The sequence below is a fragment of the Neopsephotus bourkii genome, unplaced genomic scaffold (assembly GCF_033783945.1).
Source record: "Neopsephotus bourkii isolate Nb327-2 ecotype Australia unplaced genomic scaffold, CSIRO-AGI_Nbou_v1 NB_1638, whole genome shotgun sequence".
In the NCBI taxonomy this organism is placed as follows: domain Eukaryota; kingdom Metazoa; phylum Chordata; class Aves; order Psittaciformes; family Psittacidae; genus Neopsephotus; species Neopsephotus bourkii.
Window position 1 is genome coordinate 10,406,959 of NW_026902113.1, and position 25,543 is coordinate 10,432,501.

General features: G+C 47.0%; 2 protein-coding genes across 9 annotated transcripts in view; one reads left to right on the forward strand and one right to left on the reverse strand.

Annotated features, from left to right (window-relative positions):
* MTUS2 (microtubule associated scaffold protein 2) overlaps positions 1-14,940 on the forward strand; it is a 282,514-nt gene extending 267,574 nt beyond the window's left edge. For all 4 annotated transcript variants that reach the window (XM_061374467.1, XM_061374468.1, XM_061374470.1 and 1 more), the window contains 6 exons: positions 343-448; positions 2,350-2,423; positions 4,013-4,111; positions 5,533-5,652; positions 8,077-8,174; positions 14,190-14,940. In XM_061374467.1, the coding sequence (XP_061230451.1) occupies positions 343-448; positions 2,350-2,423; positions 4,013-4,111; positions 5,533-5,652; positions 8,077-8,174; positions 14,190-14,406 (714 nt within the window). In that variant the 3' untranslated portion in view covers positions 14,407-14,940. The remainder of the gene's footprint in view (positions 1-342; positions 449-2,349; positions 2,424-4,012; positions 4,112-5,532; positions 5,653-8,076; positions 8,175-14,189) is intronic.
* SLC7A1 (solute carrier family 7 member 1) overlaps positions 2,279-25,543 on the reverse strand; it is a 57,263-nt gene continuing 33,998 nt past the window's right edge. The window contains exons 12-14 of one of the 5 annotated variants that reach the window (XR_009728645.1): positions 25,345-25,446; positions 15,342-15,411; positions 14,247-14,289 (exon numbers count right to left, since the gene is read on the reverse strand). Coding sequence is in view for 4 of the 5 variants with exons in the window: in XM_061374475.1 (XP_061230459.1) it covers positions 2,415-2,635; positions 25,345-25,446 (323 nt within the window). In the remaining variant the exon portion in view is untranslated. Of the gene's footprint in view, positions 2,636-14,246; positions 14,290-15,182; positions 15,412-19,495; positions 25,447-25,543 lie in introns of those variants that run through there. The other 4 variants (XM_061374475.1, XM_061374473.1, XM_061374474.1 and 1 more) reach the window with 4 other exon arrangements.

Here is a 25,543-nt window from a genome sequence, read left to right on the forward strand (position 1 = left end):
TCAGGGCATCAATTTAGATTAATGGAATGTTGAGATTTCTGAACATTTCATAAATGGCTTCTTCACTTAAGGGCTTTTTTGCCTTTTCTTTCTTATGTATCTCTTTTATCACCATTAAGTTAAAAGAACAAAACCATTACCAGCATTGACTATTTACTACTACTCAAGGCGTCAACATGCCTGTTTTGTAATGAATAAAACTGTCTCAGGTACTGGAAGCGTCACTCTCATTAGATGCCTTTCCTGTTTCCATCTCATTGGAGGTCTCTATCAGTGGCTTCTTGGCAGGCCACAATATGTCTAAACTTGTCTCTATGTCTCCCTTCATTGTCGTTGGAGCAGGTGGAAGATATCACAGCTGTACATGAAGCTGCAATGTTACAGCTGGAAAATAACCACATAGCTGCCATCACAGTGCTGCAGGATGAGAATGACTGCAAAATCCAAGGTAAGACAAAGACAGCTCCATGGCTGCAGAGTTATTCCAGAGCAGGGATTAGCACTGTAGTGAGATCATGTAAGCCTGGATTTTCTTCCTTCAGAACATGGGATACAGAAAATTTGGGTGGGTCTAGAGCTTTCATGTGGGGGGGACCATCAGGTTTGTGCTAGGCGTTAGGGAGAGCTGTGTACAATGTGTACAGCCTCTGATTTGGGCCTGAGACTATCTTAGGGGTCTTTGGGCCAAAGATAAGGCTTTCTCCATGGGTCACTGAACACAGAGACGAATTCCACCTCACTTCACATGGAGACTTCTCTCAAGAGCCTAATCCTTGGGAAGCCAGAGCTCACTGGTGCTTGGGAAGCCAGAGCTCACTGGTGCTTGGGAAGCTGAAGGTCACTGAGCATCTCTGAATTTTGGTGCTTAAATGCCTATACTGCTTCTAAAAACAATGCTCACAATTATCAGTAGCAAAAGATGTGGCTGTGCTGAGCAGACCAAAGCCACATGCTGGTGCAAATCAGCACCTCAGCACTGTTATAAAGAATTTTGTGTTATGGGTTTTCCTTGGGATTTGATGCTGCTGGCAGAGCTGTGTCCTCCCTAACAGTTCAGTACCTAAATATATGTCTTTGCACACACCTCAGCTGATATGTACTGGTATCTGTACAATCCTCTTTTTCTTTTTTTATCTTTTTACATATAAGCATGAGAGTCTAATTTTTAAATAGCTCTAAGTAGGTTTTCCCACAGCTTTCCCCAAGCAGACCCATACTGCTTAGCTCTGCACTGTGTCGATTACAGACACAGCCCAGAGCATAATGTGAGCTGAGAAGAGTCTATTCCCCTCTCCTCTAGGCAGAGATGGTATCTAACCTACGACTTTTAAATTAACACATACAATTTTGAAAATAAATAAATAAAATCAAAGCTGTTCTTTGCTTAAGGATATTCTTATCTGTCCATTTCTGTCAGTGTTTTCTGATGATAAAATTTGGCTGTGGTCAAGTTTGTGTTCCCTACTCTTGGTGCGGGTATGAAATGCCCTCCTGTGCATGGAAGAGGCATTGCAGCAGCTGCGGCTAGTGCGCTGTACAGGGCATTAGAGCATCAGTATTACTACTGCTGTTATTGTGGCTAGTGAGCAAAGGTTAGAGGGGAGAACCCCATGGAGTTGAGGGTAAAGACACAAAAAATAGAGTGTCCAGATACTAAAAAGGTAGGTTTAAAAAGAAAGGACTATATTGAATGAGTTTCATGCCATTGGTATAGACATTACATTATATTTTACTTTGGTTATTAAACTTTTGGTTATTATTAAGTCCAGAGTGAGTTGTTCTAGTAATGAAACCTTTAATCATGTAACATAAATAGGGGGCTTATTTGTCTTTGGTCTCTGTCAGTCTCACTAGTAGAATAAACCTCACAGGTCATCTGCCACAGCTCCTAGAAAAGCACGATCATTTGCATTTTTCATCTGAGTCTCTGACGCCCCTTTCTATCTTCCCAAATAAACTGCAACCCCAGCTTTTAAATATATCTAATATATACTTTTTTATATATCTAATATCTATCTTTGATGTGGGGATATTCACTCTGAATGGTAAATGAACCATTGTCAGACTGACCCTGTCCGGATCAGAGCTCCCTAGAGATGGGAATTCTGAGCAGTTCTGAAAAATCATAATCTGGTCATGTAGAAATAGGGGATCCAGTGAAGGATCAGGAAATTCTGATCCCAAAACCAATTTACCTAAGGTTTTGGAGTATTTTACTTCTAGTTTCCTACTCAAGATCCATGCCCTAAAACTGCATCCCAAATTGCACGTGGCTAGTGATGTCTGTGCTCCCAGAGCCTGGCTTGCTGGACTTCACTTAGCAATGTCATGTCTGTGTTTCTTCCCCAGAACTCAGTGTTGCTCACAAACTGGAAAAGGCACAACTGGAGGAGAACTTTGAAAAACTGCGGCTCTCACTCCAGGTTAGCTGTTTTGTTATTCCCACCCCTGCAGTGATGCTGTGGAGCAGCCAAGGAGGCAGCCCCAGCCCCACTGCTGGCTGCCAGCACACCAGGCTGTTGCTTCTTACCAGCTATAGCTCCTCTTGCCCTCTGCCTGTCCAAAGTGGGATCTAGCAGAAAAGGTGCTCCTTCAGGTTTTCTCCTCCCTCTTGGCTGGTTCAGCACAACACCATCTGAAAGAAAAGAGAGGGCAAACCTGAAGGGACAATAAGGCAGCTGGATAAAGCAATGTCCTTTTGACCCTGCTGGCCTCGCATGAGTCATGAAGTTGGGCGCTTCCTTGCATGGTGGGGAGGGCTTCAGCACCTGAGGTGGCTGTGAGCATCACCTTGTCTATATGGCACCCTCTGGCATGCTCAGAAACGCTGACCGGAAAGGAACGCTGCCTGGCCCTGTGCCTGTGCTTCCAATTCTTTCCCACTGGCTGAACGCGTGGAAGCTGGTCCCACGGTGTTGACACATTTTCATTCCCACCGGAGGGCAATGCGGTTCCTGATGAGGGACGGACCAGGGTTGGTCGCACTGCACAGCCAGGCTGCGGCCAGCCGGGGTCAGTCCTGCCCATCACAACTCCCACATCCAACTGTTCACCACCACGCTCAAGCTCGGCTTTTTCAATCCTTGTATTTCCGTGCTGTTCTCACTCTCTAGATGAAGAAATCCCAAGGAGTGGAGGGCAAGAGCGTGCTCCTGTGATTCACACTGAGTTAGGAGATCTTGTCTGAACAAGTAAAGATGCCACAGCAAATAATGCAGGCTCTGGTTGATTTTGTAGGCAGAGATGAATTGCAGCTTTTAAACCCCCTGACTAGCACATACTGTTGCACGCAGCAACTGTCACTGCCTTCCTCATCTGCTCTGACAGTTTGAGGCATGTCAGCAGTTTTGTAATAAGCACTGATGTAATGTTACAGCCAAGCAATTACATATATGAAAGATAAAACACCAGTTTCACAGCAACTGTGGCTTTTACAAGTATTTTATAGCGAGAGGTAGCAGGAATGCCTTTGATGGTAACAGAAATGAGATTGCTTAAAATAACATGTTGTTCCTATTTATAGTTTCTGAGATGAAATGACAGTCATTTAAAGCCCACACCACTAAATCCTTGTTTTTTACCTTGTTTTAAGGCTAGAAAGAGGAAAGAAGCAGGGAGAAGATATCTACTACCTCATTCAGACTCTAGGGACTGTACAAATGATCTCCCTTCATGCCTGTGATGCAAATGACAGCTCTCTTAAAGAAGGATATGCTCATTCTCATCCAGCCCAAAGTGATGGGGTGATTTAGCATCAAAGACATTTCATGAACTAGTGCCAGGCAGTGCTAGGCAGCCTCAAGCATTGCAGGGATTTCAGGATTCCCTGAGGCACTGGGTTATCACAAAGCCCACTCTGTGTTCAAGTGACCTTATGTAAAAAAACCTACCTTGCAGGGCTTCCTAAGCCTTGTCCTATTGCCCTGGTGGTTTCACAGAGCAGATTGACTTGTATGAGTGTAAGAGGGGTGGTAACATGGCTGGTGTGTTCATTGGTGTGTCTCTCCTCCAGGACCAGATAGACACCCTCACCTTCCAGAACCAATCTCTTAAGGCCAAAGCAGACCGATTTGAAGAGGCTCTGAAGAAAAACACAGAGGAGCAACTGAAGGTAGATGGCCACTATAACTATACAGTCATCAAGTTAGGCATTTCTAAGTATGACTCACATTACACGGCTCAGTGGATAGCAGTGGGATCCTTATCCCAGGCACTGGGGAAGCAGACCCCAGACAACACCCCAAATCCTGAGCTCTGAGGAGGAGTCAGAAACTTTAATCTAGGTCCGTCATTTTCTGATTTTACTCGTTTTCCTTTATTCTTTCACCCAGCATTTTTAGCTCTGCTTCCAAAGCATTTCATTAACTCCATCTAGTGTACCCTTACTGCTGCCTATCTTCTTTCCCTTCTTCCTCTCTTTCTCTTTACTTCTTTGTCTTTCAACACTTAGGATTTTGGGGGGTTTGGTTTTAGTGGTTTGTGTGCGTGTGCCTCCTGAGCCATCTTCTTTGGTATCCTCTGCATTCCCTCTTTTCCTTTTTTTTTTTTCCCTGGATTTGCAAGGGACCTTCCTGCCATGTGAAGTATTTATTCAATTGCTGTCTGCTGGGGCACTGCTGTTTATTTACAGTGTGTAAGTGAAGACTGCAATTAATCTGAAATGAAATAACCCTGAAAGAACCCTTGAGCAATTCAGTGTGTGCACAGCACAACCCCATGGGCAGCTGTACCAAGATAACAGAAGGGATAGAATGAAAGTAGTGGTGTGAGGAGGGGGGTCAATAACTCCTTAAGAAAGGAGCAAAAATGTCTGAACCAGGCTTTGCCATGGGAAACAGGCAGCATCGGTCCCTTTCTACCTCCTCTGCAGTACTTAATTTACATGAAAGGACAAATTCTGCTGTGTCACAGTGATGTTAATGCCAAGCACCACCAAGCAGCTCACTGGAGTGAGTTACACTGGGAAAAATCCAGAGCAGCTTAAGTGAGAAGACAGTATTTCATGAGTATAATTCAGAGTACATCCTTTTCCCATGGGTTTAACCCTAGTATCCCCTGCATCTGAAGTTCTCAAGCCTAAGAAGAACTTTTTCTGACTATATCTGATCTTTAACAGGCATTGCAACGCCGTGGGGCAGGCAAGACAGAACACTGGAGTTTACAACTCCAGTCCCCTTGTCTAGTTTCCTCAGTTTCATGTTTGTACTTTTTTCCAAGCCAAAATCCCTGCACAATCATAAAACACAGTTGTCAAGACCTGATATATTCTCAAGCTAGGAACAGGAATGAAGTTTTTGAACAACCTGGCATCCCATCCTTCTAGCCATGAGGGTGGTCAAAAGAAAGGTACTGTTCCAACCAAAGGGGTGGTCTAGGAGAGAATATCAGGGTCCCGATGGGCTGCAGAGGCCCATGTCTAGGTGATTTTCACATCACTAAGACCCCTAAACCACTGGGTGCATTGAGGAAACTTTGTCTTATGAAGATGTGTTTACGACTAACTGATATCCAAGCGCCTGGTATATTTCCTAGATTGTACGAGCTCCATATCTGCATTTAGAGAAAGATCTGAAGAGCTTAAAACATGTTCTGGAAATGAAGAACCACCAGATTCACCAACAGGAGAAGATGATTATGGACCTAGAAAAACAGGTGGGTTATCATTTTTCCTCTGAAAGAGACATCAGAGAGATAATAAAGTAGAAGTTTGTTAACACACGAGGTTGGGGCAAGACACAGTCAACAGGGTTCATAAATGGCTCTGTATTGTGTGATTCCACTGCCAACCTACATAGCTGTGCCATGTCTCAGGTTTTCACTCAGAAACTGAGACCTTTTCCCATCCCTTTACCCACCAATGACGCTCTGGATTTCTCCCACACATCCATTAATCTATATTGCTTTTTCATGCAACGCTTCCTCAGCCTGTTACATTAGCCAGTGAGGGAAGTGGTGTAGGAAGAATGCAAGAAGTGGAACTCTATGTTAGTCCAGGACTTCATTTTGTACCCCAACCTGCACCACAGGAGCCAGGTAACCATTTAGGGCTGGAAAGGGCAAGTAGAGGAAGACTGAGGCACACGTGTCTTGCTGCTGCTTGTGCAGGCATTTAGGGAGCTCCAAGCCACAAGTATGAATTAGCAAGCAGTCCCTAGCAAGGCTTGTGCTAGGAAAGGTCTCTCCATCCCTAAAGTAATGCTTTTCTGCAGTCTACAGTTCTCTCACACATTGCTTGTGGCAGTCCCTAATGAAGAACTCCCCAGTTCACCATCAGTCAACGTTTTTGTTGGAGAGCAGGTTCATTTTGTAAGGCATAACCTACAGTGACAGTAAGTGTACAGTGTGGTGGCAGGGTGAGGTAATGCCTCAGCTGAGGAGTCAGGGCAGCTGGTTCAGCACAGCCTTCAGCAAGATTTGTTTCCATTTGCAGGGAAATTTGAGAACTCTGAAGGTTATTTTGCTGAACAAATGCTTGAGTAAGTGCCTCTTTACAACTGAGGCTTCTTAACTGTGCTCCTTCCAACACCCTGCCCCTAGAGCTAAGCCAGCGTCTGAAAACGTGCTGAATAGTGTTCTACTGAAAAAAATACAAACCAGACAACAGCCTACATAATTCCTGGTAATGAGCTGCTCTTGCTAATTAACCACATACAAGACACAGTCCTGCCCCTGCCCTTTGTAACACTGAGGCTACTGTGGCACAAAGGCTTTCTGTATAAAGATAGAATCACAGAATGATGAGGGTCAGGCTTGGCTCCTTGTCTGCAGAAGGGGAGGCTGGAAATGAAGGTGGCAGGAGAGGCGTGGTACAGGGTGAGGGTTGCAGTGGAGAGCGTAGGAGATGCACGTCTTCTTCCATGCTTCATGCTGACATACCTACTACCTCTTAAAACTATTGAAGGAGCAAAAAGAGCTCTCAGAGCATTTCAAAATGAGGCCCGGGTATTTGCTCTGCTTTAACAAAACATATTGGTATAGGCCAGAATATCTGAGAATCAGGAGTATCCTTTATGGTTACCTGCATAGGCTGGAAACCACTGCATAAAACTGATGCCTCTGACATAAAGTGTGAGTTATTGCTAGCTCCAGTGCATGATATTTTGGTTCTTTATAAAAGGTTGTGAAATTCAATAACAGAGCTCACACAGAGCTAAGGTTACCCTGTGCTATCTTGTTTTCTTGCAAAAATGTTGAATTCAGCAATATTCAAACTGCTAGAAAATAAAGAGCTAAGGTGATAAAGTACGTCAAATTCAAAACTTGGGGAAAACAGGGCATCTGAGGCTGTGGTACCTGCCTATAAACATCTTACTGACATCTGAATACACTGCTATTGACATCCTCAAACTCTGTCCTTGAAATGTCCCAAGTAAAATCTGCCTACACTTGGGATAGGATTCATTTCACTTAATTGTAGCTTGAAGTTAAATGTCTGGTTTAAGCCTGTCATTAAAGTTGACGCTGTCAGCAGTGGAGAGAAGTGTCTCCAAAGGGCAGCCCACCTCATGTGAGTGCAGCAGCAGTCTAAGGCTGCTGCTGGGTGTAATCTGTGTTGGCAGGTAACTCTTGCCTCCCCAGAACTAGGGAATCATAATCCTAGAGGTTGGATGCCAGACATTTATGTCTGATGAGATTACCTGAGCTGGATGATGCACATCATACCACTGTGCACTCCTCCTTCATCACTAGATGACCACTTGCACCACAGTGCCATTTCCAACCCCATGATCCCCAAGTGCCACCAGCTCCCTGTCTAAGAACAACAGCTGGTAAAGCTGGCTCCTGAGAGATAAAAACTGTGGGGGAACCACTGAGGAAGAGGTTTTATTTGTGCTGGACAAGACTAAGACCTTCCTCTTCCTCAGTTAGCAGTAAGAGGTAGTTCAGCTCTGCTGATGATCCCACTTCTGCAGTATGATGTGTTGTGACTCAGACCTGTAAGTCTCAGCTGCAGTTAAGATGACCAACTTCATCTATTCTCAAATTCAGAATTTGCTTTAGGGACAAATAACGATAAGGAACAGATTCTCTCAGATCAGGCTTTCTGCAGACTGAACGAACCTCCCTCTGTTGCAGGCGGAAAAAAACCTAAAACTGGAAGAAAGAATCACCATGCTGCAACAGCAGAATGAAGAACTCAGAGCCAGGATTGAGCAAAATACTGTCATAACAAGGTTTGTGCTGATATTTGCAATCTGTCTGAGCTTGGAAGGAGACTCCAGATCTCAGCTGCCCAAGGCTGACACTTATTTCCTAAGGGAAAAAACTTACTTCTTCCTGAAAGTGCAACGGTGTCCTGTCCTGCTTGTTTTATCAGATCCCTTTCATATTGGGGTTTGCTTACTTCAATGTAAGGAAGGCCACGTATCTGTCTGTGTACTCCCATGATTATTATGCTGAAAGAGAAGTTACCAGTGGCTTCTAATCTCAGCATCAGTGCCCTGAGACCCGTTAGTCAGTGGGTAACAAGGATGGGAAATAGGACAGTTTCAGAAGAGACATCCTAATGATGCCACTGTCACCCAGGCCGAGTTATCCTTCGGTGAGTTTTTTCATCTGCACTGTTTGCACCTTTGTCACAACTTGACAAAGGTGACAAGGCTCCTTGTGTTAGGTGGTATAGAAAGAGAAGGGTAGGATAGTCACTGGCCTGTAAGGCAAGAGACCACAGTAAGAGGCAGGAGGAAGGGGAACCAGAGGTTGATGCTGGAGCTGAACTTGTCCTAGCACACAAGCAGCGTAGCTGCCATTGTTGCCAGAAATAATGCTATTTGCCTCAAATGCAATTTAATTTTTAGCTGACATTTTAAAGCCTCAGCATCTCATCTCTGATTTAATTTCATTTTTTTTTCTTTCTAGTGTCTCCTTTATTAATGATTCATCCTTTAATAATTGTATCTTGCATGTAGATGTTTTAAAAAGGCAGCACTGCTTGAAGTAGCATTTGGATTGGGTGAGGATTATATTTCCTCTCACCTGGTTTAAATACCTGTAACACACATGTCACTGTCTGAGGTGGGTGTCTGCAGGCTTGCTGTGCTTGGGGAGGGAAAACAGGGATTTAAATGTCTGGTTCCCCAGACCAGTTTGATGATCTAGGCTCAGTGAGTTGTTGTCTAGAAGTGACAGTCCCTCTCCACACCTGTGATAGCAGCCAGGGTGTCTGGATCAGTGCTTGGCATCTCTGCATTGCAGCTGCCTGTCTCTGGCTGGGTGAATAGCACCCTCCATGGCCAGTGCCTGGCTGCAGTGCTTTGCTTCTTGCCTCTAACTATGTAGATACTGGTTTTGAAGAACACCTCTGGGGAGAAATTCTCGAGGACAGTGATTTTCCATGGTAACAGTTTGGGTAGAGCTCTGGGGAACAGCTACAGGGACAGTGTTAGCCAGGGCTTTAAAGCCAGAGTTATTAAAACATGCGGTTTCCTGGCAGCAGCAGCCACCCTGACTGCTCATTTCTGTTGTACTGGCACTGCCTGTAGGAAGAGCTCAGGGAGCTGCCCTCACTGTGGAACAGTGCGGATTAGAGCAATTTCTGCTGATCTGCAGTTTGGGTGCCTGTGTGGCTAAGGCAGCCCAGCAGCAGTGGGAGGAGGGATGGGAGCCAGAGCAAAGCCAGTGTCTGCAGCATGGGCAGAAGTGGGGGCCCAGAGGAATGAGGAGGTTTGAGGGAAGCACCCCTGATGGATTTCCAATCATAGCTAAGGGCAGGTACAAAGGAAGGGAGAAGTATCTTGTCCATAGAACAAGCACGAGCTCCACAGAGTCCCTGCAGGGACTTCCCCAAGCACTTGAATAATTCATCTGATTTCCCAACATCTCAGATTCTCCCCCCAGATCAAGCAGAATTCTTTTTGTCCTTTGGGCTGTGATGTTTGAGGAATGGTATTTCCCAGCACTCTAGAGGTGAAGATGACCAGGATGGTCATCACATCACCACATAACCCAGACACCTGCTGACCTCTGGGCTTTTTGGGAGAGGCTTTAAAGTGAGTTGAGCACGCAACTCAAGCACTTCCCCAGCATCACTATCATGTTGTTGTGCCCCTGCAGACCTCTGTGGTTTTATGGCTGTCAATTGTTATAGCTGCCTAGATTTTGGGGAGGCTGGAAGAGGAACGTGTCTAATCATAAGCCTGCAGTGCTGAGGATAAAGGTTCCCTAGATGGGTTTGGTCTAAAATTGGAACATGTTTCTCAAGATACAAACTTACACAGTGAAAACACATTTGCTTTTACACTGAATGATGAAGAGGTGCTGAATGGACATCTGTATGTAAGCAGTGATGCTGCATCTGCTCATGTCCCCCTCCCCATGGTGCAGCAGCAGCAGACTCAGGTTGGATGAGATGGAGGCAGAGGCTTTGCAGGAGGATGCCGGCACTGCTGGCTGTGCAAGCTCTCTGTGTCTCGGGTGGTGTGAAGCTGGCTCTGCCTGTGTCCACTCACATCACATCAGGTCACACAGTGTGAATTCCCAGTGCGATGTGCACAAGGCTAGAATGAGCAGCGTGACAAGCTTCCTCCATCCATGTGCCAGAGCAGGTCTCTCTGGAGGATGTGCCCACATGCAGCACAATGTGCTCACTGGCATTTGGCTGCATGGCTCTTTCCTGCTCAGATGTCTCCTTACTCGGCTGCAGATCATGAGAATAGCTTGCAGCCTGCCTCTGCCAACCAACTGCAGTGTTCATTGGTGCTGCAAAGCCTGCTGTGTGAGACACTCCAGAGGACACTGATACCATTGCATCCTACCAAACCTCTATCAAGCAGCATGAAGCAGCGCCGTAAAGAAAGCTGATGCACGCTGATGGGCTGTGGATTGCCCTTGCCTTTTGTCCAAGCAGTGTCTTTAGCTGAAGAGGGAGTTGAGCCATTTACTGTGCTCTGAGGTCTGTGCTGGTGTGACAAGCCTGTTCCCAATAGCCATGTGAGCTTTACCAGCCAGTCACACTAAGAGTGGCACAAAGGCAGGGAAGGCTTGTGCTTTTAGTTTCTCTGTGACTGTAGTGATAGGGACAAGAGAAATGGCTTTAAGCTGAAAGAGGGGAGATTTTGATTAGACATCAGCAAAAAATTCTTCAGCATGAGGGTGGCAAGACATTGGCACCCCATCCCTGTGCCAGTGATGGGTGCCCATCCCTGGCAGTGTTCAAAGCCAGGTTGGATGGGGCTTTGGGCAACACGGTCTAGTGGAAGGTGTCCATGCCCATGGCAGGGATGATCTTTAAAGTCCCTTCTAACCTAAGGCAGTCTTCTATGATTCCAAGGTTCTATAATTCCAAGGTTCTATGATTCCAAGGTTCTATGATTCCATGAAAGTTGGCTGGAAAAGGATGTAGTGGGGCTTTGTGTATAACTTATTGACAGTCTTGTTAGACACTGCAAAAGAAAGTAATTCCATGTGTAGCAAGATGTTTCCTATGGACTTGTTTCTTCAGGGTGAGCTCCCATGTGGACTTTGTTGTGCCTGTTAAACCATGAGCTCATGCCACAGCTAGTTCCCAAAGCGACTGTGAATAGGATTTTCCTCTTCTACCAGGCAAGCAGCTTTCTGAAAACTGCTGCCGGTTTATGTCCTTTAACCGCTGGATTCTACCAGCCAGTGCTTCCTGGTTCAAAACTGGCAGGGGGGTGGGAAAGGAACAGACTGTTTGTGCTCACCTCGGCTTCATTTCTGTAGGACCCAAGGCTAAAAAAGCAGAAATCTTTATAAATCTTTTTTAAACAAAGTCAGGAATGACCCCCCTCCCCAGCCCAGAGACTGCTGATGCCATGAGAGTGGATCAGCAGTCCATGACATCTGCTATGGGCTCCAGGCTATACCCAGAGAAGGAGTTGGGCAGAATTCTATGTGTGCATCCAAAATCCACACCCAGCTGCTGGGGGTGAGGTTAGGTGCCTCCCCGTTTTATTCCTGTAACATTCTAAGTGCCTGTAAATCACGTTAGATACATGCCCAGAGCTGCCCCAGGCGGATCACACCAGGACCTGGCTCCTGCCCAGGTGTAATAGGCTGCAGAAGGTGTTGCCACACGCATCCTCTGGGATGGTGATGTCTCCAGCACATGCCCAGAACACATCTGGATCAGGTCCCACACTGTGCCTGCCCTGCCCCATTTCTTTTAAAACCAGTGACCTGATTAGATGAGAGCAGACTCACTGAGGCTGTGGTGCTCATAGGACATCTCTATGCCCCAGCTCCCCAGGGTTAGGGCATTCTGGGGCCAACACCTCCCTGTCCTGGGCAGTCAGGAATAGAGGGTTCATGGGGACTAAGGAGGAAGGAGCTGGTGAAGGACCCATAGCCTCACAACCATTGACAGAGGGGAGGGAAGGCCTTGAAGCTGAGCTGCATCCTGCATCAGGACATCATCTAAAATGAGGAGCATGGACAGTGCAGAGCCCTTTCCTCTTGCATGCAGTGGCAGCTGGTTAAAAGTCAGGGATCCTTGTCACTAAATTGGAGAGACATCAATTTGATGAATGGACTACTTTGTGGATAAAGAACTGGCTGGATGGCCACACACAAAGAGTTGTGGTCAATGGCTCAATGTCCAGTTGGAGACCAGTAACGAGTGGTGTCCCTCAGGGATCGGTGTTGGGATCGGTCTTGTTCAACATCTTTGTTGCTGACATGGACAGTGGGTTTGAGTGCACCCTCAGCAAGTTTGCCGATGGCACCAAGCTGTGTGGTTCGGTTGATACGCTGGAGGGAAGGAATGCCATCCAGAGGGACCTTGACACGCTTGTGAGGTGGGCTGATGCCAACCTCATGAAGTTTAACCATGCCAAGTGCAAGGTCCTACACCTGGGTCAGAGCAATCCCAGACACAGCTACAGGCTGGGCAGAGAAGAGATTCAGAGCAGCCCTGCGGAGAAGGACTTGGGGGTGCTGGTTGATGAGAAAATGAACATGAGCCGGCTTCAGTGTGCGCTTGCAGCCCAGAAAGCCAACCGTATCCTGGGCTGCATCAAAAGGAGCGTGACCAGCAGGTCGAAGGAGGTGATCCTGCCCCTCTACTCTGCTCTTGTGAGACCTCACTTGGAGTATTGTGTGCAGTTCTGGTGTCCTCAACATAAAAAGGACATGGAACTGTTGGAACAAGTCCAGAGGAGGGCCACGAGGATGATCAGGGGACTGGAGCACCTCCTGTATGAAGATAGGCTGAGAAAGCTGGGGCTGTTCAACTTGGAAAAGAGAAGGCTGCATGGAGACCTGCTTCCTGCATTTGCTGAACAAGGGGAGATAATGCCCCAGTCAGCTTCATTGCATGGCAGCTCCTGGAGGAGTAAAACCAACTCAGCCACATGAGAATATTGATGGGAAGAGGACCTCTGAAACCACTGTGCTTACCTACATCCCCAGGATAAGTACCCGAGGCCAGCTCTGAAGTCTCTCCAGCTGACAGTGGCCAAAGCTGGGTGTGAACATGGGACTGGCATGGAGCTGGTGTGTTCTGCAGCCCTAGTTGCCCATTATGGGAGCAGATGGGATTCTCTTCAGCTCCCACCCTACTCACAAACACATGTTCTCCCAGGGAAGGCCAGTGCTGATGGAGGATGCGTACACACGAGTGCCTTATCTTAGCCTAAATTTCTAGTTACCCTCTTCAACCCCCCTATCCATGAGTGGAGAATCCCGTTCTTGCATTTTTGCTACTTTCAAGTATATAATTAATGAAACAAATATGCTAAATTTTCCTTCTAGGAATTTCCAATTTTTATTTTGTGGTTTATATGGGAAAATGGCCTTTTCTAAAGTGTTTGGAGTACATGGTCAATGCACAAAGCCCTTGGCACCTTTGCATGCCCTGCATGATGCTCACAGTTGCATGAGGACATGGAGAAAAGTTGGGACTCACCCCATATATACCTTATCATCTGAGGTGCCTCAAAGAGGTGTAAAGCAAAGACACAGGCACTCCCGGAGGCAGAGTCAGACACTGGGGGGCAGATGTCACGTGTGGAGATGCCTTTCTCACCCAGCAATGAAAAGACATGGGGCAACTCTGTCTAACTTGGGCAGCTCAGTTGCAGCCCTGGAGGCAGATGATGGATGGGATGAGACGGGATAGGACAGGATGGGACGGGATGCTAAGGGCCTTGCCTCTTGCACAGTGCTGGCTGCGTCAATGCCACCATCTTTACAGTGGTTCGCCTTACATGCTGTCCTGCTTCCCTTTCCAGGCAATTGTCAGAGGAGAACGCTAACCTTCAAGAGTACGTTGAGAAAGAAGTGGAGGAGAAGAAGAAGCTGAGCAGGACTAATGAAGAGCTCCTCTGGAAGCTGCAGGAGGGAGATGCCGTGAGCCCTGTGAAACTCCCCCCCTCATCACCCACTTCTTTTTATCGGTGCTCATCAGGGAACTCCTCTCCAGCGAAAGTCAGAACCTTGCGGCGATGACTGAGCTCTCAGCGCCAGAGGTTCCCTGCCTTTTATGCATTTCTGATCTGCTAAATGTTACCATCCAAGGAACTATCACCGTCAGCAGGCACCCAGGGCTCATGGCTGCAAGCATGCTCAGTAGCTGCATAGCTTTACACTAGGCAGGGTACTCTTATAGTCCCCTTATAGGAGCTCTTGGTTCTGATGTGTTGACTAGGGTAGCAAGAAAAGATAGCAAAAAGCTAGGACAGCAGAAAGTTAGGATAGCAAAACGTTTAGTTTGAGGTGTTAACGTTTTACCTATGGTTAGAGCCAGGAGTTGGGAAATACTTTATTAACAGTTCATCAGAACGAACTTTTGCTGCAGTATTTCAGGTTAGTTACAAATACAGTTCGAGTTGTGAATATTTCTGTATATGTGTCTGTGTTTATATACATGTACGTACTGTACCTTTATACCTATATATAGACGCACACACATATATATGTAGTTGCAGATGTTCTGAATTGCATTTTTTATATTATTGGATACTACTAAGTGCTGATATATTTTCATTAGTCAGCAGTTTTCTAACTCGTGCCTAAGACTTGCATCTAAACAAAATGCATTTCTGTTCAGCCTCCCAGGAATATTTATACCCAACCTAGAAGAAAGTTACACAGAAGTAGAAGCGCCTTCCAAACGACCACCAAGTGGTACTCTATATAACATGAACACCAGCGACTCTGAAATTCTGAGACAGTACTGCCTTCGAAACCATCACCTTTGCATTGAACACCAGACAAGATACACGTACCATTCGCCGCTTTTTAAATCTTAGCATTGATATTGTTAGTGGAGATAGGCTAGAGGTGAGAAACATGAGGCTTTTAGCAGATTTGATAGAGGTTACTGGTTAATGTGTTTCAATTTTAGTGTCTTTAAATCCTAGCTAGATCTTATCTCGGTTTACCTTGTCCTGGTTTGGATACAATCAAAACCTCTGGCTGTAGGTTCCTCTCCATTTTGATTTACTTCAAGTCCTGTAAGCAAGAAGGAGAAAATAGGTTGTTCATCCTTAACCTTTGCTGGACAAGAGGTTTCCAGTATGGGGATGAGATAATGGGCACCTGCTAGGGCTCTAGCCTCCTCCCAGCTGAAATACCAAACACAGCACAGTGGAATACATGGGCGCAGACGAGGTCAGAATTACTTTCCTTCCACACATATGTGTTATTTCAGATTGCTAAAGCTTACCCAAAGTTGCAGAGCACCTTGAACATTTACGGCAAAGAGTGGCTAAACTACCTTTAACGTCTACCTTTAACTTCCTGCTTAGAAGCAAAGAAATGCTTATGGTGACCCCCACATATGGGGTGGCAAGGCCAACAAGAGGCTGGGGTGGGACAGGCTGCAGGCCCCCATGGGCACTGCTAGCAAGCAAAAAACATCCCTGAGCATAGCTATTAAAACAAAAGGGACCTGCGAGATGCATTTCTATCCAGCCTGGGGCCAAGAGCCTGCATGCATTCCTGCTCCCAGCACCAGGGCCAAAGCAAGCAGGAGATGGTCCCTGCAGCAAACCCCTGTGGTGCAGGAGTGCTCACAGGGTAGCATTGCACAGCGCTGCCATACACTGGTGTAGGAGCTGTGCTTCAGCATTCCTGCGGAGCGCTCAGGATTCACGGACTGCAGCTTAGATCCAGCTTCAATCACTGTCAGTGTCTGTGGCCTGTTCCACAGTGTTAAAAAGAAAAAAAAAATACTTTTTTTTTTCTCTTTTTTAGAGAAATCTATATTTTGTAGCAGCTTTTGCATGATACTGTGATACTGAGTAAACTGAGCATCTTGTTAGAATAGCTCATGCCACACTAATACTGTTGAAACGCGTTACTAGATTTTAGTGTGTCCAGCAAGTACAACCTGAAAGTAAGATAGATACCTAGCACACACATGCACACAAAGCCCCTTCTTGCCAAGTACAATTTTAATCACTTTTATACTTGCTAAATGCACAGATACCTGCAATACTGCATTGCCATGTTTCATCCTGCCAATACAATTCTGATACAATGAGATCATAAGATCATCGGATGATGTGGGTTAGGAGGGACATTAAAGCTCATCCAGTTCCAACCCCCTGCCACAGGCAGGAACACCTTCCACTAGACCAGGGCTGCTCAAAGCCCCACTTGAACACTGCCAGGGATGGGGCAGCCACAGCTTCTCTGGGCACCCTGTGCCAGGGCCTCACCACCCTCACAGGGAAGAATTTCTTCCTAATGTCTAATCTAAATCTACACTCTTTAAATTTAAAACCGCTGCACCTTGTCCTGTCACTACAGGCACTGGTAAAATCCCTTTCAATCTTTCTTTTAAGTCCCTTTTAAGTACTGAAAGGCCACACAATAAGGTCTCCCTGGAGTCCTTCAGGCTGAACAACCTCAGCCTTTCTGAAAACACTCTCAGCCTTTCCTCATACAAAAGGTTTTCCAGCCCTTTGACCATTTTTGTCGCCCTCCTCTGGACCCTCTCCAACAGGTCCTGTGCTGAGGACTCCAGCAGTCCAAGTGATGTAAAGTGGAGTGGAGAGGTAGAATCACCTCCCTCAACCTGCTGGCCACACTGCTTTCGATGCAGCCCAGGATGCAGCTGGGTGAGATGATACAACCAGAGTTGTTCCATGATGCTAAACTAAACTTTCCCATGCTAAACACACTAGAACATACTATTGGTCAATTCATTATTTCCCTCTATTTCTGGTGCTTTCCTTTGTTGGTTTAAATTCATATGCAAGAGATGCTTCCAGCAGTGAATTGGGAGTGGGGCCTTTAAGTTGGGAAAACTGAGACCAATCCCAGCTCCACCTTCATTTGGTATAATTACCAGTCCTTTTCCCATCTAACTTTTGCCTCCCAATCCTGCCTCTCACTAGATTCTTTCTTGGCACAGCCCCAAGGGCCTGCCCAAACACTAGTAAAGCTGCGGGAAGTTTTGCCTGATCAGAAGGGAGGCAGCCACCCACCCCTGGAGGGCTGTGAAGGGTGGTTCCTTCCGGTGCAAGCCCAGAAACATGGACTTTTTCCCCCCAAAAAAAGTTATTCCTTTTTCCTGCTCTCCCTCTGCCATGTCCCCCATTGCCTCTGTGTGCCAGAGTAGCTGTGGAGTGGGGCAGCCGCTCCCAGGGGATGAAGACCCCAGAGTGCATGGCCAAGCCGGGAACCCCTGCTCTTGCCAGGGAGCTGTGACCATGCCATTCCCAGCAGTGTGCGGGCCACATCTCTATCCTTGCTTCCTGGCCATCCCTGCTCAAAGGCAAGCAAGGAGAAGCTTTTGGTTTTGGAGAGCTGGAGGCTTCCCGAATGCCGTAGCCACAGTGGGGGCTTTCCCATTTGGCAGGGTAGCGTGGCCTTTGGCAGGAGAGGGAACGCAGCCAGCTCTAAGCAGAAAAGGGTTTTATTGCCCCTATGTCTTTAGAAGATGCTGTTTGATTTGGTTAATCTTTATTTGATGCGGAAGGCTGCAATAAAACAGCCTGCTGCTGCTCTGGAGCAGCTCCAGAGAGTGGCACTGGGAGCGGGTAACAGCCGTGGGGTAGCAGGAGAGCTGGCATGAGCTGGGGGCATGGGGAGCTTCGGGATAGCTCCGTTCTCCTGTGGGTATGTGCCATTTGGTCCCATTCAAATGGCATCTCCAGTAGCTAAGGGCATGGACAGGACTCAGCGATGCCCAGCGGCAAAGGCTTGTGGTGGTGATAGGCAGGGGGAGGAAAGGAAAAACTATCAAGTGCAAAATCAGGTATTTTATGTCTCTGCACTGATGGTGTTTGTGTCCCATGGACACGCTGAGGAGCCTCTGTACAGTTTCCCATGCAGCAGGGGTTTTGTGGTCCCATTTACTATGTGGCTAATGATGACAGGAAGAGTTTGTATAATTTCAGTTATGATGTACAGATAAGTGTAATATATTCCTGATAATAAATGCATGCGCCAGCACGCATATGGGCTGACGCATATGAACCAGCATGTCCTGCAGCATTTTCTGTATGTCTGTGCACACAGAAACTGGATTAGATGTGAAACCTCACTGAAGGTTACCCCAGTACAGTAAAGACTGAAGCTAGACAGCCATATAAGCCTCGTGACAGCAGGGGGGCTTGGTTGAGTTACACAGCTATGAATAATGGGCTATAAATCAGATCAAAAATCCCATTAATTCCTTTTTCTAAGGGTGCTTCCTGTGCAGTTGGATCTCCTGGGAGACCAGGGGTTGTTGTCTGCAGTGCTTTTATTAAAGTGTCATGCTTCAGTATGTGGCAAGGAGAACATTTCTGCCCATGGCTCAGACATGGCAGCAAATGCGTACCCTCTTCGTGTGCCGGTCTGCTGCTGTTTCAACACACCCTCCCCTTGCCCTGCCCTTCCACTGAGAGCACACATAGTTCCTCAGGCTTTCCCACAAGGATTAAAGAGGAGTCAGGGCACACCCCACCTCGGAATGTGCTCCTGGAAAGTCTGTCACCAGCCCCTGGCTCAACTGGCACAGAGGAAGCTATGGGAAGGACCAAGACTGAGAACAGAAGTAGGGCTCCTGGGGCCACCAACTCATTTACAGCAGGACACACAAAGCAGGATGCAAACAAAGGATGATGTGGTGGCAGGGAGCAGCCAAGACTTCTTCCTGGTTGTGTCAGTGCTGTCCTGCAGATGCTATCCTGGAAAACCCCATCGAAAAGAGCAGAACTCTTCATTCATTACACAGCCCCAGGTTCCCGAGACAACTGACCTTTGCAATGCCAACGAAGTTCACAGCACCTGGGTGAATTTTAGACTAACTGCATGTTTGGGAAGTCCCACCTAATACCTGAACTGGTACCAGAAGACAGAAGAGACTCGCCTCAGTGTCAGCAGCAACAAGCTGCTCAGCACTGAGTATCCGCCCCAGCCTGTGGCAACTCCCCACACCATGTATTGTCCCACCTGCCTCAGCAAATCTGAGTCAGGGCAGAGTTAACGTGAGCAGCTCCCAGAGCAAGTGTCCTCCTGCAGAGACTGGGACAGCCAGCAAGAAGTGGGAACCAGCTGGAAAAGAGGCAGGCTTACAAAGGAGGGCAAACAATAGGCATCATTTATCTGGATACTGAGAAATGTGTTTTAATGCTGTACCACAGAATTACAAGTGAACTTCCAAATTCCAAAAGCATCATTCAGGGGAGACGTTATTTACACTGTCGCCAGGATAAAAAGTAGCCGCACACCAGTGCTGTGCTCTGGGGAAAGGTTCGCATTGTAAAACTTAAGGCTTTAATCGCTACATGAACGTGGTAAAAACCAAAATAAACCCAAAACCTCCAACCCAAACAAAGATTTTAAAAAGATAAAAAAATAGACCTGTTTGCAGAACAAGCATTAAAACTATTTATTACGCCCATAAGAAATTCTGAGAAATCATTAGGAAAATAGACCATCAGACAACAGAAAGTTATTTACACTTTGCTTAATAATTAAAAAATATACAGACTCTTCCATGGCTTCGGTCAGTAACAACCCCTTCGCTGACATACGTGCCCCAAACTCACACTAGGTTTGCCAGCACACTGCCTCGTGGCTGCCAGCAGCTCCTCCTGCTCCCTGTGCCCAGCACTGCTGGAAGGCACAACTGTGCTGCAAGGGAACAAACCCTTTGTTTCCCACTGCTGTCTCAAGCCCACAGGTCACTCTGACGAAGCCAAAGCCCCGCATGGCATGGAGGGGAAGAGGTGTTTCTCGCTGGCCTCAGAGGAACCTCACGTCTTGGAGCACGAGCCAGGAGAAATACCCTGAGAGAAATCGAGGTCCGGCTCTTGCTGGCAGAGACGTTCCAGGATCATGTGTTTTCCAGCTGGGTGTCAGACACCCCACAGGACCCCACTGCAACCGTAACACAGTGTAAGGCAGTCTGGGGAGTCTATGCGGGAGGCTTTGCTGCTGGAGTGGGAAACGGGTGACACACCACAAGCTGAGCAGCAGCAGGCAGAGCAACCGGTGGCACCGACAAAGCAGCTTTGCCTTCAGCTCAATTCTGGGATGCTGGAATGCTGGCATCCCAAATCAGGCTGATGGACCTGCGGAAAGGCGAGGTGGCTGTGAGGAGTAACTGATGGTGCACTGTGTACACAGACATTTAGCCTTAAAGAAGTGCAACTTTTTAATGAGGAAGGAACAGAACCTGCCTGTAAAGTCGGGCCCAGTGGATGTAGTAAGGTTGTTCAAGGGTTTAAAAAGACAGATGCTTTTCTCCCAGGGGCAAGAGGCTTCCTTTGAAAGGGGAGGGTGTTGAGCTGCATGCAGGGGAGAGACTGCAGGGGAGCCTGCTACATGAAAATTGGCACCACTCCTGCTCCTCCTCTCCAAAGCAAGCCCCTCAAGCCTGCAAGAGCTGCACATCATCCTTTACTCATTTGGGCAGGTGACAGCAATGTTCAGTATATATGGCTTTTAGGGGTGGGGGACAGAGAATTTAAGAAATCCCACTGGAATTCATTAGTATATGAAATGCAATCACCAAAGCAGCATATTTTACAAATATAAACATAATATCCTATCGTATTGCTTTCTGGTCTCTGAGACAGTAGGAATGGGGGCAGCACGCAGTGACAGGCACCCTCTGTACACTATGAATAGGAGTTTGTTTTCATGTGGGATAGATGAAGGGTGAGTGTCCACAGTAAGCACTGCCAGTTAAAACTTTACTCTTCCAAAACCTGGCAATAAACAGCAACACGTGGCAGTGCTTTCACCAGCATGGTCCCCTGCAGCCCCCTTACCCTACTGCAGCCAAGCACAAATGGCTCCAAACCGCAGCACTTTGCCTGCAGCACACCCCGGTCCCTGCCATGCTCAGATGGGGCTGGTGGGCATGGGGGCAGCCCCGTACCCCCTCCTGCTGACAGATATCTACCTGACAACCAGCAAAGGCGCTCACTGCACAGACCAGGAGCAAACTCCATCCTGATGGATGGCAAAAGGGCAAACTGAAGCTGAAACCCGGACAGTAATGATTTTTAGTGACCAAAGAAAGCGGTAAGCAAATAAGCAAAAGCTAGTAATTTTTGCACAAACAATTCATTTGGGAGGTGTGGGGGAAAAGCTGTTTTGGCAACAGTTTTCATGGAGAAAGGCTGACTGTCTACATACCCAGATTTGCTGTTTTGACTGGAAGCTGCAGCCTCGATGCTGCCCGCCTCAATCCATCGTGAGCTGGCCATCAGCAGAACCTTCCAACAGCTCACCTGGAGGGCTCCTCTCTACCGAGCAGACTGGGAGCAACTAAATATGCTGAAACAAGGTCAGTCCTTCAGGCCAGAGCCTCCTCCAAAAGATCAGGCAGGCCATTTTTACTATGTCTCTCAGCTTTGGCAAAACCAGATCTATTCTCATGGCAAGCAAATGTATTGCTTCTCTATTCCCACCCCTTCATACAGCAAAATGCTCTGCATCTGCACAAAACATTCCTATAAAAAAATAACTGCATTATTTACAAAGAAAAGCTCAAATGAATGAAAGCCTATTGTCCACAACAGCAAGGTTATAGCAGCAGTTGTGTGTCTTCAAGAGACACCTGGCTTGATCTATGTTACATACAGACATCAGCAGGGAGGTAAAAAAAAATAATACAATAATAAAACCACACCCATTCAGCAAAGTCCTTGATGTTGTCATAGAAGGAGGCAGTCAAATTTGCCTTTCAGCTTACAAAACATACAAGCAAGAGAGGGATGCAGCCAGGAGGCGATGGGGCAGGGGTATGCAGCTCTAATTCCCCGCTTCCTCACTGGTCTACCTCCCAGGTCAAGTCATGGGAAGAGACCAGGATGTTCTCAGGTACAGCTGGACACAGGAGAAGCAGGTAGACAAGAGAGGCAGGGAGACACATACGCTTCCCTGTCACTTTGCAGGGCTGCAGGCTACCTCTACGTGCTTGTATCTGGTGAGTATCAACAAAGAGCCAGAGTGACAGCAGCACCAACCACAAGGAAACTGACGGGTTGAACACACCAAGATGGAACAGTGGGAGATGGAACTAAGGATCCTCACCTTCATTAGCTCTGGGTCTGATACAGGTAATAGCACAAATACCATATCTGCTGACACAGAAGTCTTTAAATTTCTCAGAGAAAAGGCAATTGATGAAAAATGACCCCATCAGAACTTTCCCTTCTACATACTGCTACTATATGCCACAAAGCTCAAATGAAGTTATGGAATATAAATACCAAACCAAATCCCTAGGCAGATAACAAAAATAAGTTAATATTAATAATAAAATATTAATATTAATAATAATTATAAGTTTACATACAGCAAGAAATCTGCATATTCTTAAATCATTTTCTTTGGAGACACGGTTCCAGTCAGAATTCACCCCCATATGGTCACTTCTGAATGTCTTAATTGCTCAGAAGCTGGTACCCAAGGTAGGGAAAAATATCCTCACATTTTTGGTAAAACAGGAAACTTTGCTCCCCTCCGAATTTTCATCTTCTTTCCCTCCCACCACATCTTCAGTGCTTTTTGGAAGGTTCTGGAGTGTATCGACCTTGCCGGTATTTAAATAAAACAGACCTCAACCTAGTGGCTTTTCATTTCTATATTATTCTCTCCCTGCTTAAGACTTTGTATTTGCTGGGGGAGCAAAGGCTTGGCAGATGGTCAAGACCCAGGGACTGGAGCTGGCCCTGACTTCATTTTATAGAGGGAACTGCACTCAAAACGCATCCTGGAAGGCAATGAACACAATGCCTTCACTCACCCCAGTTCCAACCCTGGCAATAAGAGGTCCCCAGTGTACTAGAAGGAACCTAAAATTAAAACTCCTTAGTGGGCAGTAAGGGTATCAAGTGTCTCTTGGGAGACCTGTGAGAGACCACGGTCCAGCCGTGCAACCCAGGAGATGGTCTGTTTCCCCTTTCTGCTGTACCAGGTTAAGTCATGCAGGGGTCTGTTCTTCAGCTCTCCAACTGAACAACAGGGACAAGAGCCTGTCCCTTTGTCAGCAATAGCCATGCTCACAAACAGGTTTAAAGACTGTCCAGTGTTCAGAGGCAGTACTGTGGAGGACAGACACCTAGGAAAGTATCCAGTCAGGTTAGGAGAGGTGATCTGGGATGATGCACCACTGGAAGTGTTTGAGGTTATACTCGACGGGGCTTTGAGCAACCCGATCTAGTCAAAATGTTCCTGGCCATAGAAGGGAAGCTGGAACAGTCTTCAGAGGTCCCTTCCAACCTAAACCATTCTATGATTTGTTTTTCAGTACAAGCTGAAGTGTGAATTGAGAGGCAAGACTGGTTCGGACTAGAAAGGTCCGTAAGATCGTCTAGTTCCAACCCCCTGCCACAGGCAGGGACACCCTGTCCATCCTGGCCTTGAACGCTGACAGGGATGGGGCAGCCACAGCTTTCTTGGGCAGCCTATTCCAGTGCCTCAACACTCTCACAGTAAAGAATTTCTTCCTTATATCCAACCTAAATCTCCCTCCCCTCTTTGTTTGAATTTATATCAGTGATATGACAGGGGCAATGCTCATCTTACTTATGCTTTAACAAGCCTTTTTTGGGGGGGTACTGAATCTGGCTTGGGAAAGCCATTATGCAGAAAATTAAGGAAATGTTTCATCTCCAGCAAAACCAAGGCACTGTCAACCAAACACAGGCCCTGGGCTGAACTCTCATTTCCCACCTTTCACAACAGCCCAGCTCTGGAGATGATCTCCAGCCACAGAGGGAAAGCTCTTCTCAGCAAGTTGGACCCTCGAGCTTAGCAGTGTTTTCTGGGCTGCATACTCTACCAGGACCAAGGAGCCCCTGCACACCCTCACAGCCCTCCCCTGGGCAGGGGGCAGACACCAGGCATTGCTCATGGAAGAAGTTCAAGCCACCGAGGTTCCTCCCATGCTTCCCCTTCTCCAGAGTGAAACGCACTCCACCTGCCAATGTCAATTCAAAGTCTCACAGCCAAATCCTTTGCTAATGCCACCTGGCCAGCACATAAAACTGCTGCAAGGAGAGAAAAACAGGGTAGCGCTTGTTACCAGAGCTGGGCTCCCTTCTACTAGCCACCCCGCCACTGCAGCCACAGTGCTGGTGATTTCCAAGGCGAAGAAGTAGGACAGCTCTTTGGAGACAGCCGCTCTTTTCAAGCCATTCAAGTTCTTGAACTACATAGTTTTATAACAGAAGCTGGCAATCCCTCTGCTGAACATATAAGCAGGAACATCTGTTGGCACTACCTGCGTGCTGGCAAGTGACCATTCACCCAACAAGCAGCAACGGAAAACCCTCCCAGCATTTCACAGCAGCAATGTGCCTTAAAGCATACGAGTATGCAGTTAAGAAAAAGTTAAATACACAAAAACTATGAGATCTGATACTTCAAAGAATGCAAGTCTTGCAGGTGCTTTCTTAACCAGGTGAAAGCCAGTGTCTGGAGAGAACCTTTTCTTGTGCGTACACATGGGGTACAGCTCACATCAGGTGAAGGACGGATCTGCTCTAAACCTGACAGTAGCACTGCAAAATCAGGTAGAGTATCTGTGGGGAGGTAATTCCTGGGGCTACTGAAAGAAAGACCTTGGTGAGGCCTGGTTTCATAGCAGCATTTAAGGTTAACTGGCACACAGAAGCAGTTTTCTTTCTACACACTGGGAAAAAATCAAACACGGAAGAAGGAGGAAGGGAAGCGCATAGCCCCACATTAGCTGAGAGCGCTGCCAGCAGTATGCCAGAGGTGTGGCTTTTTTTCCTTGTGATCCCTTTTAACTGGGCTACTAAGCAGACTGCAAGCTGCAGCAACAGGGCTGGGGAGTCCTGCATTATGCTTCCTTATTCCTGCATCACTGATTAACCAGACATAACCTGGTTCAGGACCCCCACTCGCAAAGCTTCCTTCACTGCAGCCATTCTCCAGTTGCCCATAGCCAAACATGCAGTCATTTACAGCTCTCTGAGCCAGCGTCCGTGTTTCTCTCCACATCTGCTGAGGCAGCATAGGTGGCTTCCACGCTGTGCCATATTCCATAAGTAAAGTAGATGATAAAACCTGTGGAAGCCAAGGGGAGAGGGCACCGTTAGCTCTGCAAGGTAACAGAACCACACTCAGTACAATACAGGTTGCACTAGGAGTAACTTCAGCCAAC